Here is a 17565-nt window from a genome sequence, read left to right as displayed (position 1 = left end):
AACTTATCAGGGGAGACAGACAAACAACATACTTTATTCTTCTGCTTGGATCCATCCATATATAATAATAAAATTATTATACAGACTTAAAATTTGATGAAAGAAGCTTTTAAAAAGTAGCCTTCATAATGAGATTTCCTGGACTCAAGTTTAAAGTATCTGAAAATGCCAAGGTAGCAATTTGTTCCAGCCCTGTATCTTTAGGTCTAATACATCAACAATCAGAATGGCTTGTTCACATGTGGCCCACTCCTAAACATTTGCTCAAAATTTGGACAGTCCACTACACTAAATGTCAGTGATAGACAATACTGATATTTTCAGCTCTTTCCTTACACTGAAGAGCTGTGCTCATGAGTGGTGGATCACCAGCCTCTGCACACACATGCCAACTGGGCTGGTCCTATAGGCCCATATGGTCACTATAGGAGCATATTCATTCTTTAGAGTACTTATATTCTGATACTGTGCAGACTTTGCTTAGAATTTCTCAGTACAGCTTCTAAAGTGATTTAACTACATGTTGCTCGATACTTTTCCAATGGATTAGTTGCACAAATGGTTCTTGGGCAAGTTATCATCTGTGTCCCTTTCACGAAATAGTCGGGAGGGGGGGGGGGGGGGGGGGGGGACAAACAAACAAACAACAACATTGATGGAATATTTCCAATGTCAATTTCAGGATTCTATTTTTGCACCATGAAATTGTTTATCTTTTTCCAACTTCCATTAAATTCACCATAAATTAAGGCAACACTTTCCGAAGTTTAGCAGGAGAATAGAAAGGGATTGGTGGAGGGGGCTGGAAGGGTTTAAGAATTAACTCATTTGTCTTCCAGCAAAAAGCTAGGTTTTTTAATGCACTGAATTGAAATAGTCAGGAAGTTAAAACCAGCATTTGCATGCTCACAATTCAATAAATACTTGTAACAAAATATACATTTCATCGATATCTTACATCTATGTGCATACATGAATACAAATATAAAAAAACATTAGTATGAAAGTTAAAATCTTTACATACGAAGCTAATCCGGAAAATAGAAGACTCTTTAAGTACATGGAAACATACATACAACATCACAAAATTAAAATTATATAGTAGTAAAATGAAAAGTATTAACAACAATGACAAAAATTTCAAAGTTATTCAGTACATAAGCAATAAATCACATAAAAAGGAATTTGCCACTCATCACAGAAATTCATTACAGGTTCAGTGCCACACACCCAATCAATATCCAGTCTGTACTGTTCACAGGAACTGATTGGTGTGTCCCATTTGTTGCACTTACAGTGCACATCTTATTTTACATTCTTTTGAGTAAACACATTTTTAAGAATCCATGGATGTTTCAATACTTCTGACAGAGGTAACCGGTTTTGTGGTACCACCACAAGCAGCTGCAAAGAAGGTACAGACTGTTAGCTCAAACAATTTATCCATAGCACAGTGATTTATTCATTAATACCATGGAAATAATTTTTTATTTTATCAAAATATAAGGAATTTACTTCAAACCACAAACTGTGGCATGCCAGCCTGACAAGGGAACAACAGAAATATAATTACCATTTAAGTATATAATATTCCAACAAATATCCACTGCCAGTAAAAAAGTTTTAAGATAATATAAATTTTAATCCATTTAATTAAGCTTTTACTCATTATTTCACGGACAGGGAAGTTAAGTTCATGTTGTCTTAAGTTTGGTTTACGTTCTTTCACTCAGTGTTAGTGTTTCGGAAATGACAGATCTAACTATAAGGCAACTAACACACACACACACACACACACACACACACACACACACACACACACACACACACACACAGGTTATTTGGTCTGGTAGTACGAAGGTTAATAAGCCAGTCTTCTATACATCTATTTGTTTACTGAAAGGAAACAAGGTAGTGACACAAACTACTCGAAAATGAAGAAAAAACTAAGTATCGGTGGCACATGGGCTAATAATGTAACACCATAGGTAATACCTAATTAATAGCGAAAGTTCTAAAATTGCTGAACATCTGCTTAAGACATTTCCTATGGTCCATTTAAAACTGCTTGATAGTTAACATCTGTCACTTGCAGAGACAGTTCTGTCATATTGGCTGCAGCTCTGATACAGATGACACCTGGTGTGTCACTTCCCAAATTTGTGGGGAATTTCAGTTTGATTGGGTACTGGCATTGTGTGGGGAATATGAGGGGATTTTAAGAGATTGCTATTTATTTATATATCCTATCTTTTACATTGATTACTTTATGCTTGCCGAGTTTGTGGCTGGTGTCAATTCTAACTATTTTCAACACCTTAAGCTCGGAGTGAGTTTCATAGAGAAGATTTCAATCAATATCATATAAACAGGGCAGATAAATGTACTTTTATATACAGACATTACTTAACGCAGATTGAACATAACAATGGCTAAGCACTGTAGTGTTTCAAGAATTTCCGTGTAAATTCTAGAACCACTTGGCCTTCCACCATCTCAAACACACGATATTTTAGATGTTAGTGGGAGAAAGGAACTCTACCTACTGCGCGCGTGCGTGTGCGTGTGCACTGGTGTGAAATCACGCATGAGCAAAAGGTCAACGCAGCGGTTGAATGGCACCGGTAAGTACATGTCAGGCGATCCATGGAAGTCTTAGTGAAAGCACACAAAAGAATCAAGGAACTTAGGAATAACCGATTCTGAATTGTGAAAAAACTCTTACTTGGACTTGCTTGAGGCAAGACATTTTACAATATGTTTGTAGTAGAGACATGGTTGTTAAGCCAGCTCTTTTCTAAATGGACTTAAATCTGTTTCTAATGTGAGACATTATGAGTTATGAGACATTAAATGTTTGTGTGGGAAGTGTGAATTTTGTCCTTATGAGGCTCAAATATACAAGTAGTTATTGAAAAGTATTCTTCGAGTACCGAATTACTTTGCAAATGGTGACAGTGTTTAAGGTTCCTGTAACTAGCATCGTTCTTCGGAGAAGTTTACAGAAAAGATTGGCTGTATACACCAAGAAAGTTTCTTTCCTTGGGACATGGTAATGATTTTGTGCAAAAATGGATAAACAGTTGCTGAAAAGTGTAGATTAAAAGGCACAAACTAATCCTAAGGTAGATTACTATCTAAACTTGTTCAAATTCTTTTAAACATCTCACAAATAGCTTGCTCACATTTTAACAGTATCTGTGTCTGTATTCTGATCTGGAGTCATTGGTGGTAATTCAGACGTTTTCCTGCTGCTTTCAAACTCCTACCAGCTTTTACCACATGTCAATGTGTGACAGTACATTAGTTGTTCACACAGTGAAAGGTTTGTTGTTGTTAATGTCTGTCTGCTGGGCATTGCGAACGCATGTGATACACAACAACCAAGAAAATGCTCATAGCACAACATCATCACATCTTTATTGCCTTGAAAGTGCGTGATCTGACTCTAAAGGTTTAATAAGCAAATTAAATATCACACCACTCTTACTCATTAAATATTTGTTTCAGAGTCTGCTTACTTTAATATCACATTCTCTGTTGCAGAGAAGTACCATGAGTGAACATGATCAACTTTGTACAGAATATTTCCACAGAACCTCTGTACTTCTGCGAGTTGCATAAATTTCTACCATAGCAGGGAAATAAGGTTGGGCAATAAACATTTTGCTCACAATTGGCTGGCTGCTGTGGTCTATTATAACCGATGACAAAGGCTACGGATTTACATGGAGTTTGACAAAGAGTTTGCTTCCGTCAGATTATTTTGAAATGTTAGGTGCTTTGCTGTTTCTAAAATGTTAAATCATCCATATCTTATTTGATTGTCGGTTTGGGCCCCACTCATCAGTAATGAGCCAGATCACAGTTTATTCTGGCATCCTTTACAACAATAATATTTGGCCTTTGCTGGGGTATTTGAACAGCAGAACTGTTGGAATGATAGGTATTTAGATTTAATGTAATGCCACTAGTTTCTTTTTAGATGCTCACATTTTCATTGTGTCACTTTCAAAGTACTTGGCAACTGTCCTAAGACAGTATAGTTTTGATGAGGAAATCTTATGGCTTATTTCCAATGTTGCAGCAAAAATTGTTTGAGATAAATGTTTATGACAAAAACCATGAGGTTTCCATACATGTTGAAAACTGTCTTAACACATGTTATTACACTAGCAAACAGCACAGAACATATGTAAAATATGAATACCATAAAATCAACAGGTCACAGTACATTACAGCCAATTAAGCTTAAATAGCTATTGTTACACTGAAATAACTTCAGCAGCAGATAAAAACTTTTGAAAACTACACCTGACAGGAAGCAAAGCTTGTTCAAATATTTTTTATTGTTCGTGAACCTACAACCACTGCATTAAATTTGCAAAACTTGGCCATAATCAATCTTACATATGAAATAATACAGAGAAATGTTGAGAATTATACTTCCACACACTATTATAATTGCTATAGTTTTCAATCCATTTGTATCATGAATCAAAATTCTTCACACATTTTATTCCGCTCTTCATTACTGCAAAAGATAAATCTCACTTTCTCACTTATCGATTGTGAGCTACTCTGCTTTTTTTCCCCATTTTCTTTTTCGAACAGAAAATTTACAAACATTAGCATTTCAACACTTTTTTATTATTTCTCATGATTCGTGGGGATCTGCTCTATACGTAAAATGTGCGAGTTTTTAAAGATACTATTAATAAACTGTCACATTTACATAAGCATGAGCTTCCACAGCTGTTGTCACTGTCATTAAAATTCTTGCGAGTTGTTGACCACATTGTCAATACATACACTTTTCAGACATTTTGGCCACTATTGTAAATGGCCTTCCTCAGGGCTTTGTGCTCAGCTGGGCTACAGAGTGTGAGAGACTACAAATCTTATATAGTAGCGGAGGAAGCTATTTACATAATTTGGTAACATACTTGAGGATAGGAGGAGGATAGTCATGCATTCTTTATTGGCTTTTATACTATGAACAGACCGATGGTTTAGCTACAGGTTCACCTCCCTTGCCTATTGCTGCAGACATATTCATAGACGCATCTGAAGAAACAGGTCTCCATTCCACACCATTAAGCCCCAATTGCTGGCTCCAATATGTTGGTACTATTGTCATCTGGCCACATAGAAAGCAAGAAGTATAGAAGTTCCACCAACATCTCATCGGCATAGGAAAATACTATTTACTATTGAGACTGAAATGAAAGGGGTGCTGCCTTTTCTTGACGTGGAAGTTTACCTAAGCCTGATGGTAAACTTTGCCACAGAGTATGCAAAAACGCCACCAGCGTGATCAGGTATGTCCAAGCCACCTCCCACCATCATCCTATGCATAAGTTGTCTGCTCTTCACAGTTTAACCAGGAGGGCCCACAGCATAAGCTTTAGAGCGGACCTACGGAACCTCAGATCCAATTTTGGAGCGAATGGTTATGCAGAGGCTATGATAGGTAAAACTGACGACAAAGGATGCATGCAACTGGGAAGATCAGAAGAAAGTACAAAACAGCCCTATTACAATATGTACAAGGAGTCACCGAATGCTACTCTGCCGAGCCAGGATCAGGCCAATCTTTCAGAGCAATAAAATAAAAAGACGTTCCAAGATCAACAAAAGATGCAGTCAACAGGCTAAACATCACAATATTCTACGAAGTCGGCTGTGAATGGGGCCTGGTGTATGCAGGCAAGATGAGATGACTGATCAGTACACAAATTGCAGAGCATGAAAGATCTAACAGTCTGAGAAAACGCACCAGGTCAGTGACTGAAGAACACCATAATGAGTGCGATAAAAAGATAATATTCTGTTTTGTTATACTATAGTCATATGTGCCCAAGACAGACACAGACAGGATGACAAAATACACCATACAGAAACTGAGGTCCTGAACTAAAAATTAAATGGCCTTCCCCATATTGCTACGACAGATAAAAAGTGAAAAACGTTCAACAGCCCACACATCGTTCACTAAAACAACCAGTAACTCACAAGGGTAGGCTGCCAATTGTGAAATTCAGATTCGATTCATACTGTGCATAATAAAAGCTCACGGCCAAAGGTGTAATGTGGCAAAGCACCAAGATGCACTTCTCAGCCGTTGTTGAGAAAATCTACAGTTAAAAGAAACAATTGCGGTGAAATACTCTCTACGATTAATAATCTTTTACAGCGTCGTGGCGCAGTAGTAAGCGCTCGGGTTCGTAATCCGACGGTTGCCGGATCGAATCTTGCGCCACGCAACCTTTTTTATTATTTTTTTGTCATTTAAATGTACATATATGAACACACCTGTCAAATCCTATCCTTAATGACAGTCCTCAATCTTTCCTCTCCCACATCCACACCAGGCCAACCGCAAATTAGAACAGCATGCCACCCTCCACCTCAAAAAACTATCCCAACTCCTGGTTTCCCACCTCCAGAAAGGCAACTCACTCACCCTTCACAACCTTTCCAGCAAACCTCAACCTCCTCTCATTGTACACAAACCCAGTCTCATTTACTCAATCTCCCATTTCCAGCTCCACTCCCTCCAAAACCTCAAAATTCCAATCAACACAATCTGGAACCACAACACCCTAATTCAGTAGTTAACCTTTCCTCCAAACCTCTCTTCCAATCCGAAACCTCTGTCCTTTCCAAAAGCCTTACCTTCAGCCCCACTCCTAGATTCAACAAAACAGCCCTTGTCAAAGACTTACTGTCCTACACTCGTACTCTCTGCTGGAAGTATCACTTTGCCATGAAGAAAAATGATCCTAATCCTACTCCTAATGATCCAAATCCCCAAGACACTATCCAAATTGAACCCTGCCTGGAACAGTTCCGTCCTCCGCCACAGCGGGACCCACCTCCTCATCCTCAAAATCACCCTCTCCAAACTTTGCAGGAATTTCTGACTCCCAGCCTTGCCTCTCAATCCTTAAGAAACCTTAATCCTACTCCCAACATCACCACTGCTGAAGCCCAAGCTACCCATGATCTGAAGGCTGACCGATCCATCGTCATTCTTCTGGCGGACAAGGGTTCCACGACCGTGGTACTTTATCGTCGGGAGTATGTGGCTGACTCACTGCGTCAGCTTTCAGACAACACCACATACAATCCAAAACCTTTCACCTAACTCCATCAACCTCCTGACCCCAAAGACACCCCGCACCCCTACCTTCTTCCTAAAATTCACAAACCCAATCATCCCGGCCACCCATTGTAGCTGGTCACCAAGCCCCCACAGAATGTATGTCTAACTACGTAGATCAACCCCTTCAACCCATTACATGCAGTCTCCCATCCTTCAAAGACACCAACCACTTTCTCGAACGCCTGGAATCCTTACCCAATCTGCTACCCCCAGAAACCATCCTTGTAACCATTGATGCCACTTCGTTACACACATATTCCGCACGTCTAGGGCCTCGCTGCGATGGAGCACTTCCTATCACACCGATCACCTGCCACCCAACCTAAAACCTCTTCCCTCATTACCTTAGCCAGCTTCATCCTGACCCACAACTTCTTCCCTTTTGAAGGCCAGACATATCAACAATTAAAGGGAACAGCCATGGGTACCAGGATGGCCCCCTCTTATATCAACCTATTCATGGGTTGCTTAGAGGAAGCCTTCTTGGTTACCCAGGCCTGCCAACTCAACATTTGATACAGATTTATTGATATCTTCATGATCTGGACTCACAGTGGAGAAGAACTCCAGAATTTCCTCTCCAACCTCAACTCCTTTGGTTCCATCAGATCCACCTGGTCCTACTCCAAACCCCATGCCACTTTCCTTGACGTTGACCATCTGTCCAATGGCCAGCTTCATACATCCGTCCACATCAAACCCACCAACAAGCAACAGTACCTCCATTATGACAGCTGCCACCCATTCCACATCAAACGGTCCCTTCCCTACAGCCTAGGTCTTCGTGGCAAAACGAATCTGCTCCAGTCCAGAATCCCTGAACCATTACACCAACAACCTGAAAACAGTTTTCCAATCCCGCAACTACCCTCCCGACCTGGTACAGAAGCAAATAACCAGAGCCACTTCCTCATCCCTTCAAACCCAGAAGAACCACAAAAGTGGCCCACTTGTGGATAAATAGCCCATATTTGTGGAACAAGAGCACCGCTTTTTTGTAGAGTTTTGAGACTCCAGCCTGGATGTTCTTTGGTCAGATTGACAGCTCTAATTTTGTAATCCAGAAAAATATAGTCATACCTTTTTTTTTTCTTCTCATCCGGCTCGTATTTGTCTGATGACTCCTTGGCAATGGGACTCTGTTCAACGTCTTCGTAGGCATTGTTATCGTTGATTTCATTAATGTCTATTTTCATTAATGTCTATCAGTTCCTCTTCATGAATGAGGGTTTTTTCGGCGAGCATTTGCAGCGTATTCTGGAACATTTCTTCCCAATTACCATGGCTTCTTCGTTGATTGATGACGGTTTTGCTGCTTTGTGATTACTGTTACGAAGGAGGCTTTCAAAATACACCAACGCATCTTTCAATTGTCGTTCCGCCACTTCACTGTATATCTTCTTCGATCACATCACTTTCATGCTAAGGGCCCGGGTCGCACTCCAATTGTACGGCCTACATTTTTCCGTTTGTTTAACAGGGTGTACCAAAGCTCTCACGTAGGCACTAATTTTCGACAATGTAAGTTGCACTAGGTACCGCATCTACCTTCTTTCTAAGTTAGCAGGCAACTACGCTATTATGCAGGGGCTCGTTTCGGCCGATTCAACATCTGTCCTTCAAGTGTAATGAGCGAATAACTGAGTTTATATTTCATACCTGCCACAGCAAATTTGTGTTCGTGGGATCTCTAGTCTAATTTGAACGTTTGACTTACACTATACGGATTCATTCCGAAATGTTGTTTCTATGTCTTCCGTTAACTATACATGGTAGACATTATGAAGACAATTAATAACATTCGTGAAATACAACTTTGTTTGCGGGAAACAATGATGTCCGAAGTCGCCAGTTTTTCCACGACAAACGACTTTCAACAACTTATATGCATAATTGTTGCAAGTGATTGTTGGAAATTTATTTGAATTACAAAAACCAAATAATAAAAAAAAGTCGCATGGCGCAAGATTCGATCCGGCGACCTTCGGATTACGAACCCAAGCGCTTACCGCTGCGCCACAACGCTGTATAAAATTATTAATCGTAGAGAGTATTTCACCGCAACGGTTTCTTTTAACTGTCGACTTTCTCAACAACGGCTGAGAAGTGCATCTTGGTGCTTTGCCACATTACACCTCTGGCCATGAGCTTTTATTATGCGCACTATAAATCGAATTTCACAATTGGCGGCCTCCCCTTGTCGGACGGCAAACTTACATGAGAACAAAGGAGACTAAAAAAGGGCATTCCACCAGAGATTGAGGGCAATGAGCACATAGTGCTGGGGAATCACCACTTAAATGGCAATGGCTAAAATGCAAAATAGTTAACATCATCTCCTTGCTGCAAAGAGGGCAGAGAGGAAGTCATCCAAGTCGATAGGAGATGCAAAAATTCCCCGGAGCTTGTTCCCACGAAGGGAGGACCAATGGCAATTACAAAGTGACACCCCCTGCTGATAGTAGGCAGCACAGATCAGTGGGGGCAGAAGAACTAGCAGTCAACGTATGAGGAGTGCAGCCTTTCAGCAGTGTCAACGGCCTAGTTTCCCGTCAGACTTATGTGACTAGGAGCCCACATGTACATCACAGCGTCTCCATCAAGTGCGAACAAATGACAGCTTTTCAGTACCGCTGCACTAAGGGATGATAGGTGTACAGCGCACTGAGGTTCTGTTGGGCACAGTCATTGGAGCAGATGACAATTGGAAAGCCTGTCAGCGGTTGTACTGCGCGGCTTGACATAGGGTGAAGAGCTCTGCCGTAAATACTGAGCAGTGTTCCAGAAGCCAATACCAAAATATGTCTGTGCCAATGACAAAGGCACATCCGACACCATGGTCAGTCCTAGAGCCATCAACGTACATAAAGGTACTATTTCAAAGTTCCATTCAAAGGTCGTGAACTTATTGTGATTGAGTGAGGCTGGAGAAGTGTCTTTAAGAAGTGAATGAAGGCCAACGTGAATGAAAGCCGCCACATGAAGCCAAGGTGGTGAAGGGTTCACACTCAGCATATAGCATGAAGTTAAATGCCAGAGCAAGAGCCAAAAGTTCCATTCATGACATGGGTTGAAAATTTGATGAGGTGGTCAACAGCAGAACAGCTTGCTTGAAATCCACATTGTGCAGTGGTTAGTAAATTGCAAGACTAGTCACCATACCAGCTGGGCACGAATCATGTGTTCCATCAGATTGCAGTAACAGCTGGCGAGAGAAACAGAGTGACAACTAGAAAAAAAAAGCGCTTTCCTTGCTGGGTTTAGGTATGGGTTTGACAGTGGCTTCACGCCAGCATCTGGGACGTGTGCTCTTTGCCCAGATGTGATTGTACTTAGGAAGGAGAAAGTGCTTGCCCGCAAGAGAAAGTTTCTGCAACATCTGAATGTTAACATCGTTCGACCCTGTGACAGAAAACAGTCATGAGGGTGCAATTTTGTTTGCTGGAGGCAGAGAACAAGCACACATTCTCAGAGCATCTGTAAGTCCTCTTTGCCAAATCGAAGGCCGTGAATGTTCCATTGGAGGAGAGTCATAACGATGAAAAAAAATGAAGGCGTGTGACCTCTGTGGCTGCGAATGCCAGCCTTCAAAGACACTGTTACAGGGTGCAGAGGCTGGACGATCCTGCTCCACAATGTCTACAAAGGTGTTGACACACTCCCTCTGTCGATCTGCAGAGTCCAGGGAAGAAAAACGGTTGGTGGTGTGCACTAGCAACACTGAAGTCTGCTAGGCAAGGATATCTCATGACGACACCATTGAAGAGGCTATCCAAGTCTGCGAAGGAGAAGATTGTTTGTCTTTGTTAGACTGCTTGTGGCTTTCCGGTTGGCAGAGGAAGACTCAGATGTGTGCTGGCTGGAGGGACGTAAGAAGTCTTTGCAGGAGTATTCCTTCTGTCCTTTCTGGCCTGCCAGTTTTGTACCAAGTGACTTCGCCCCGTGAGGCAAATGTTGTTGCACAGTTGAAAGAGGAGACAGGGATGCTACCATGGCACTGGACAATTTCACAACTGCAGTGCCAAATTTGAAGTTGCATATCTGTGTGGCCATGTCCTTCGTTGAGTGAGATGTAGCAAGAGCAATACTTTAGGTGCCAGATGGTAGAACACAGGGTTTCCGACTAGCAAACAACTTGTTATCAACTGGGAAAAGCACTTTTCCCTTCACTTTGATCTCCTGGAAAGCTCGCTCATCGAGATACACAGGACAATCTCTGGAGGCGGCAGCATGGTCGCCATTGCAGTTGATATAGCAGAGAGAAGGAAGAAAATCTCCCTCACGCACGTCTGTACCACAGGTTACAGATTTGGCCAGATGTCAACAAGACAAAATGTGGTTTCAACCATGACAATGGTAGCAGCACATCGAGTCTGGAAAGTATGGTCTGACTGTGATAACTTCATAGCCTCCTTTGATCTTAGATGGAAGGACCACTATTGAAGGTGATGAAAGTGGGTGTAGGCACTAAGGAGGCATCTACCTTTTTCATCACTCAATGGGCTGAAATGACAACCTGATCACAGGTATGGATTTCTGCCTCTGTCAGACCATCGAGCAGCATAATATAAACACCACAGGAAGAATTCAGCACTCTAATGGCCACTATACAAACAGGATAATCATAGAGGAGCAAAGATCCAAGCAGTTGTTGTGCCTGAGAATCAGACATTCTCCAAAAGCAAATTGCCCTTGTGTAAATGAGAGCAGGATTTCTCAAGGCCAGCACTTGCATCAACAGCTTTCTGAATAATAAAAGGAATTACCGAAGCAAAGGACTGACAGTCTTCAGTACGAGAAACCATGAGGAACCAGAGTGCAGCTGGGAGGATCTGTAAATGATTAGCCTCATTCTGTTTATGTTTGGTAGACACTGACTGGAAAGAAGATGATGGGCTCTTTGCAAGAAAATCCCCTATGATTGCTTGTGTGTATAATTGTGCACTCCTTCCAACTGCTTCCCCTCCTCCTCATCAGAAGGTGGCATACACAGCTTAGGTGACTGTTCACACCTCCCAAACTTCTGAAGAGGTGCAAGTCGGCAATTTGGAAAGGTAACAACTCAGGCAGTCGCCCTTCCCTGGGCCTGGCCTGTACCAGAGGGTACGTGTGAACCCTATCTGTCAGTCAGGGACTGGGAAGTACATGTTACCCCGTCACCTGTTACGCATCAGACGAGTGAGCTTTCCTTCACGAGCCCACAGGGGTAAAGAAGAAAAAGGGGAACCTCAAACGCCGAAGTGGAGGAAGGATAGAAGAGGAACAAAGGAAGAGAAATGAAATGAAAACAGTGGAGAGACTTCTGGTATCAGCTACTGAATATGCAGAACACATTTCCAGAACTTCCCGCACATTTCCCAAGGGAGGGGAAAAAGAATAGCAAGTGGATATACATGCAGCACAGAAGGGAAATGATGCTGCAGATGGTAGGACCCCATGGTAGCCAAGCATAAACCAGCCACAGAGCAGCAAGCCCCCGGTGAGCTAATATTCCATGAAGCCTGTGTACTGGCAAAATAGCCATTTACATTGAGGAGGAAGATTAGAGAGGTGACAGAAATAGGCAAGCGACCAACCAACATGAATAGAGGCAACAGATATAGGCTTGCAGCAGCTGGTCGTATGTACACAGAGTGCAAGCACGCCGCAACCTGCACCTGCACACAAATAAGCAGTGCTATGTTAAGCTACCGCCTGTTTGTACTTCGCTTGCTTCCACTAGCGGCAAGAAATAATCTAAATGCCACTCATCTATTTATCCAATGACAAGGAAGAATAATATGAAGACCAAATGAATGCCGAACAGCCCCCTCCTATCCTCAAGTACCCAACCAAATTACAAAAACAGCTTCCTCCACTACCATGTAAGAATAAAATCTCATATTCAGTAGTCTAGCTCAGCACAAAGCCCCAAGGAATGCTGTTTGCGTCCTAAACATTGGACAATTTTATATATTGATAATACGATGAACAGTACAGAAGAATTTTACTGACTTTTGTCTTTAAGTATCTGAGCAAATATTAACACACACACACACACACACACACTCTCTCTCTCTCTCTCTCTCTCTCTCTCTCTCTCTCTCTCTCTCTCTCTCTCTCTCTGCGTGCACGGGGAAGAAACATGGTTTTACATCCTATCAAACACACACACACACACACACACACACACACACACACACACACACACACACACACTTCTGAAGGTGCAAGCATTACTATGAGGCAAAGTACACAGTGAGAGTGTGTGTGTGTGTGTGTGTGTGTGTGTGTGTGTGTGTGTGTACCTTCGCCTTCAACACACTTGTTGCAAGCACTTGAACTTTCTAATCACAATTTTCGCATCGCGAATGAAAATGGACTATTTAAGACCCTTTTGAAGCAATTGTAGAAACTACAGCCCCTAACAGCATATCATGACATTGCATAAGCAATTTTCAAATGCTTACTTAAAATTATGCAAAGAAAGCAATGTATTTTAAGTATTTACAATGAAAATTTTGACATTCGTAATTTCAATGTCACTTACACCATGCACTGTTTCCATGCTGAGTGTACCTTAGTAACGTCATGCGCAAAAGCAAGAACATGTTTCCTTCTGTGCATGCCTTATTGTTATTACACATACCATAGCATTCGATTGGCACGAAAGCCATGTATGTTTTGTCAGCAATGAGCAAGATTGAGAGAATTATTCATCCTGTGGTTTCACTCCTGTTTCTACAAACATAACCTTCACCTCACGTATCAAAAAAGTGAACAAGCTATACGTCCCTCAACCAGAGACACGACTGTCCCTGAAATATATTAGAGAAGTTAAAGCTTTAGTTCATTTTGTTAATTTAAGAATTCAAATGATATATTAATGGTCAAGTTGCCAGTGGCAGCTTTTATTACATTTATTGTCTTTTTAGTTTAGTTTGAATGCAAAAATAAATGTGAGGAGGAGATGTCTATGGCTTCAACCTCTAGGGCAGAAGCAGATGCTACTTGCAGTCACTATTCTGCTTCTGCTAGCTTGGCAACAAGTGACTCAATTTATCCAAGAAAGCAAAAGGTAAAACAAATGAATAAATTTACCAATTAAAATTAAACCCATCAAAGAAAATGTAAAGTACAAAGATATGGCAAAAGTCAATGACTGAGTAAAAATAACCCAATTACTGTTATTGCTATTTAATCGCTGAAATTTCCTTCAAAACCTGTACACAGATTCTCGACTTCTACGTAAAAAGCTTGACATATGAGGTGCATTCACATATTAATTTTTATATTTTGTTAAGAACTTTATTTGTTAATCTACAGTAATATTATCCTCCTCAGAATATTCCCCATTACATACTATACACTTATGTCAGTGCTTTTTTCCAATTCCCGAAACACGTTAGGAACTGTTTCCTCGGGATAGACTCCTAGCTGTGTATTTTTAATCTCATCCACACTTGTAAAACCACTGTCCTTTAAGGTCTGCTTTGAAATGTTTACATCACCTGTATGCTCTTTTTTTAAATCATAACAGACTCGCCAAAAACCAATATTTAACATTTCCATAAATTTGATACACTATTCCATTCCTCTAACAAAAATTTAATACAGATTTTCTAATCTGTTTTTATAAAAAAACAATCACTGATACTACCAAAACACGTACCCTTTTTGACAGCTGACAAATAACCGATATGCATAAAACTGTGCACATACTTTTCAGACATGTTTATGAAGACAGTGACAAAACAGTAGTTTAATTCTGACTAATACAACATGTGAAATTTTAAATTTCTTGTTACTCTTTAAACACTGTGTTGCAACAATTATTAAGTTTTCACACAGCCGTTGAAAGAGACTCCTAGCTTTTAGTAGAAACACACTGTAAGAACAGGCATGAAATTCTCCAGATTTATTGCACTACATGGGGGGTTCATTTTACGAATAGCAGTAGAAGAATAATTCACATTAATAGGCATTTAGTTCTACGTCTGAAGTGGAATCCTGACTTCAATTTTTACATTAATATTATTCACTCTACAAGTTGTTTCGGCCGAAGAATTCCGGCATAAGAAGTCAGCCTCATTCTGCCAACGGCCTTGTCAAAGAGGGTGGAGGAGCAGATAGAGGTTCAGGGCACTCTTGTCCTACGGGTGGGAAATTGCCCCTAAAGGCAGAAGAATCAGCAATGATCAACGACATGAGGATGCAGAAGGCAATGGAAACCACTGCATTAAAGACACGTAGCGTGTATTCACAGGCCTGTAGTTGAAGAAGTGACATGATGATCTCACCATTGGCAAAAGATTCCGGAATAGTCCCCCATTCGGATCTCCGGGAGGGGACTGCCCTACGAGTAGGGGCGTGGAATGTCAGAAGCTTGAACGTAGTAGGAAAACTAGAAAATCTGAAAAGGGAAATGCAAAGGCTCAACCTAGATATAGTAGGGGGTCAGTGAAGTGAAATGGAAGGAAGACAAGGATTTCTGGTCAGATGAGTATTGGGTAATACCAACAGCAGCAGAAAATGGTGTAACAGGTGTAGGATTCGTTAAATAGGAAGATAGGGCAGAGGGTGTGTTACTGTGAACAGTTCAGTGACCGGGTTGTTCTAATCAGAATCGACAACAGACCAACACCGACAACGATAGTTCAGGTATACATGCCGACGTCGCAAGCTGAAAATGAACAGAGAGAAAGTGTACGACGATATTGAAAGGATAATGCAGTACGTAAAGGGGGACGAAAATCTATTAGTCATGGGCGACTGGAAAGCAGTTGTAAGGGAAGGAGTAGAAGAAAACGTTACAAGAGAATATGGGCTTGGGACAAGGAATGAAAGAGGAGAAAGACTAATTGAGTTCTGTAACAAGTTTCAGCTAATAATAGCGAATACCCTGTTTAAGAATCACAAGAGGAGGAGGTATACTTGGAAAAGGCCGGGAGATACGGGAAGATTTCAATTAGATTACGTCATGGTCAGACAGAGATTTCGAAATCAGATACTGGATTGTAAGGCGTACCCAGGAGCAGATAAAGACTCAGATCACAATATAGTAGTGATGAAGAGTAGGCTGAAGTTCAAGACATTAGTCAGGAAGAATCAATACGCAAAGAAGTGGGATACGGAAGTTCTAAGGAATGACGAGACACGTTTGAAGTTCTCTAACGCTATAGATACAGCAATAAGGAATAGCGCAGTAGGCAGCACAGTTGAAGAGGAATGGACATCTCTAAAAAGGGCCATCACAGAAGTTGGGAAGGAAAACTTAGGTACAAAGAAAGTAGCTGCGAAGAAACCATGGGTAACAGAAGAAATACTTCAGTTGATTGGTGAAAGGAGGAAGTACAAACATGTTCCGGGAAAATCAGGAATACAGAAATACAAGTCGCTGAGGAATGAAATAAATAGGAAGTGCCGGGAAGCTAAGACGAAATGGCTACAGGAAAAATGTGAAAACATCGAAAAAGATATGATTGTCGGCAGGACAGACTCAGCATACAGGAAAGTCAAAACAACCTTTGGTGACATTAAAAGCAACGGTGGTAACATTAAGAGTGCAACGGGAATTCCACTGTTAAATGCAGAGGAGAGAGCAGATAGGTGGAAAGAATACATTGACAGCCTCTATGAGGGTGAAGATTTGTCTGATGTGGTAGAAGAAGAAACAGGAGACGATTTAGAAGAGATAGGGGATCCAGTATTAGAATAGGAATTTAAAAGAGCTTTGGAGGACTTACAGTCAAATAAGGCAGAAGGGATAGATAACATTCCATCAGAATTTCTAAAATCATTAGGGGAAGTGGCAACAAAACGAGTATTCACGTTGGTGTGTAGAATAGATGAGTCTGGCGACATACCATCTGACTTTCGGAAAAGCATCATCCACACAATTCCGAAGACGGCAAGAGCTGACAAGTGCGAGAATTATCGCACAATCAGCTTAACAGCTCATGCATCGAAGCTGCTTACAAGAATAATATACAGAAGAATGGAAAAGAAAATTGAGAATGCACTAGGTGACTATCAGTTTGGCTTTAGGAAAAGTAAAGGCACGAGACATGCAATTCTGACGTTATAGCTAATAATGGAAGCAAGCTAAAGAAAAATCAAGACACATTCACAGGATTTGTCCACCTGGAAAAAGCATTCGACAATATAAAATGGTGCAAGCTGTTCGAGATTCTGAAAAAAGTAGGGGTAAGCTATAGGGAGAGATGGGTCATATACAATATGTACAACAGCCGAGAGGGAATAAGAGTGGACGATCAAGAACGAAGTGCTCGTATTAATAAGGGTGTAAGACAAGGCTGTAGCCTTTCGCCCCTACTCTTCAATCTGTACATCGAGGAAGAAATGATGGAAATAAAAGAAAGCTTCAGGAGTGGAATTAAAATAAAAGGTGAAAGGAT

At 41.0% G+C, this 17565-nt stretch overlaps 1 protein-coding gene across 1 annotated transcript in view; it reads right to left on the bottom strand.

Annotated features, from left to right (window-relative positions):
* Positions 1 to 833: 833 nt before the first annotated feature.
* The window catches only part of LOC126268220 (aurora kinase A-A-like), a 45069-nt gene continuing 28337 nt past the window's right edge, over positions 834 to 17565 (bottom strand). Inside the window, exon 6 of the mRNA XM_049973847.1 lies at positions 834 to 1404. Coding sequence (XP_049829804.1) covers positions 1306 to 1404 — 99 coding nt within the window. The 3' untranslated portion in view covers positions 834 to 1305. The remainder of the gene's footprint in view (positions 1405 to 17565) is intronic.

Source organism: Schistocerca gregaria, chromosome 4 (assembly GCF_023897955.1).
Source record: "Schistocerca gregaria isolate iqSchGreg1 chromosome 4, iqSchGreg1.2, whole genome shotgun sequence".
NCBI classification, from domain to species: Eukaryota; Metazoa; Arthropoda; class Insecta; order Orthoptera; family Acrididae; genus Schistocerca; species Schistocerca gregaria.
Note: the sequence above shows the minus strand (reverse complement) of the source record. Positions and strands in the feature narration are given on the sequence as shown.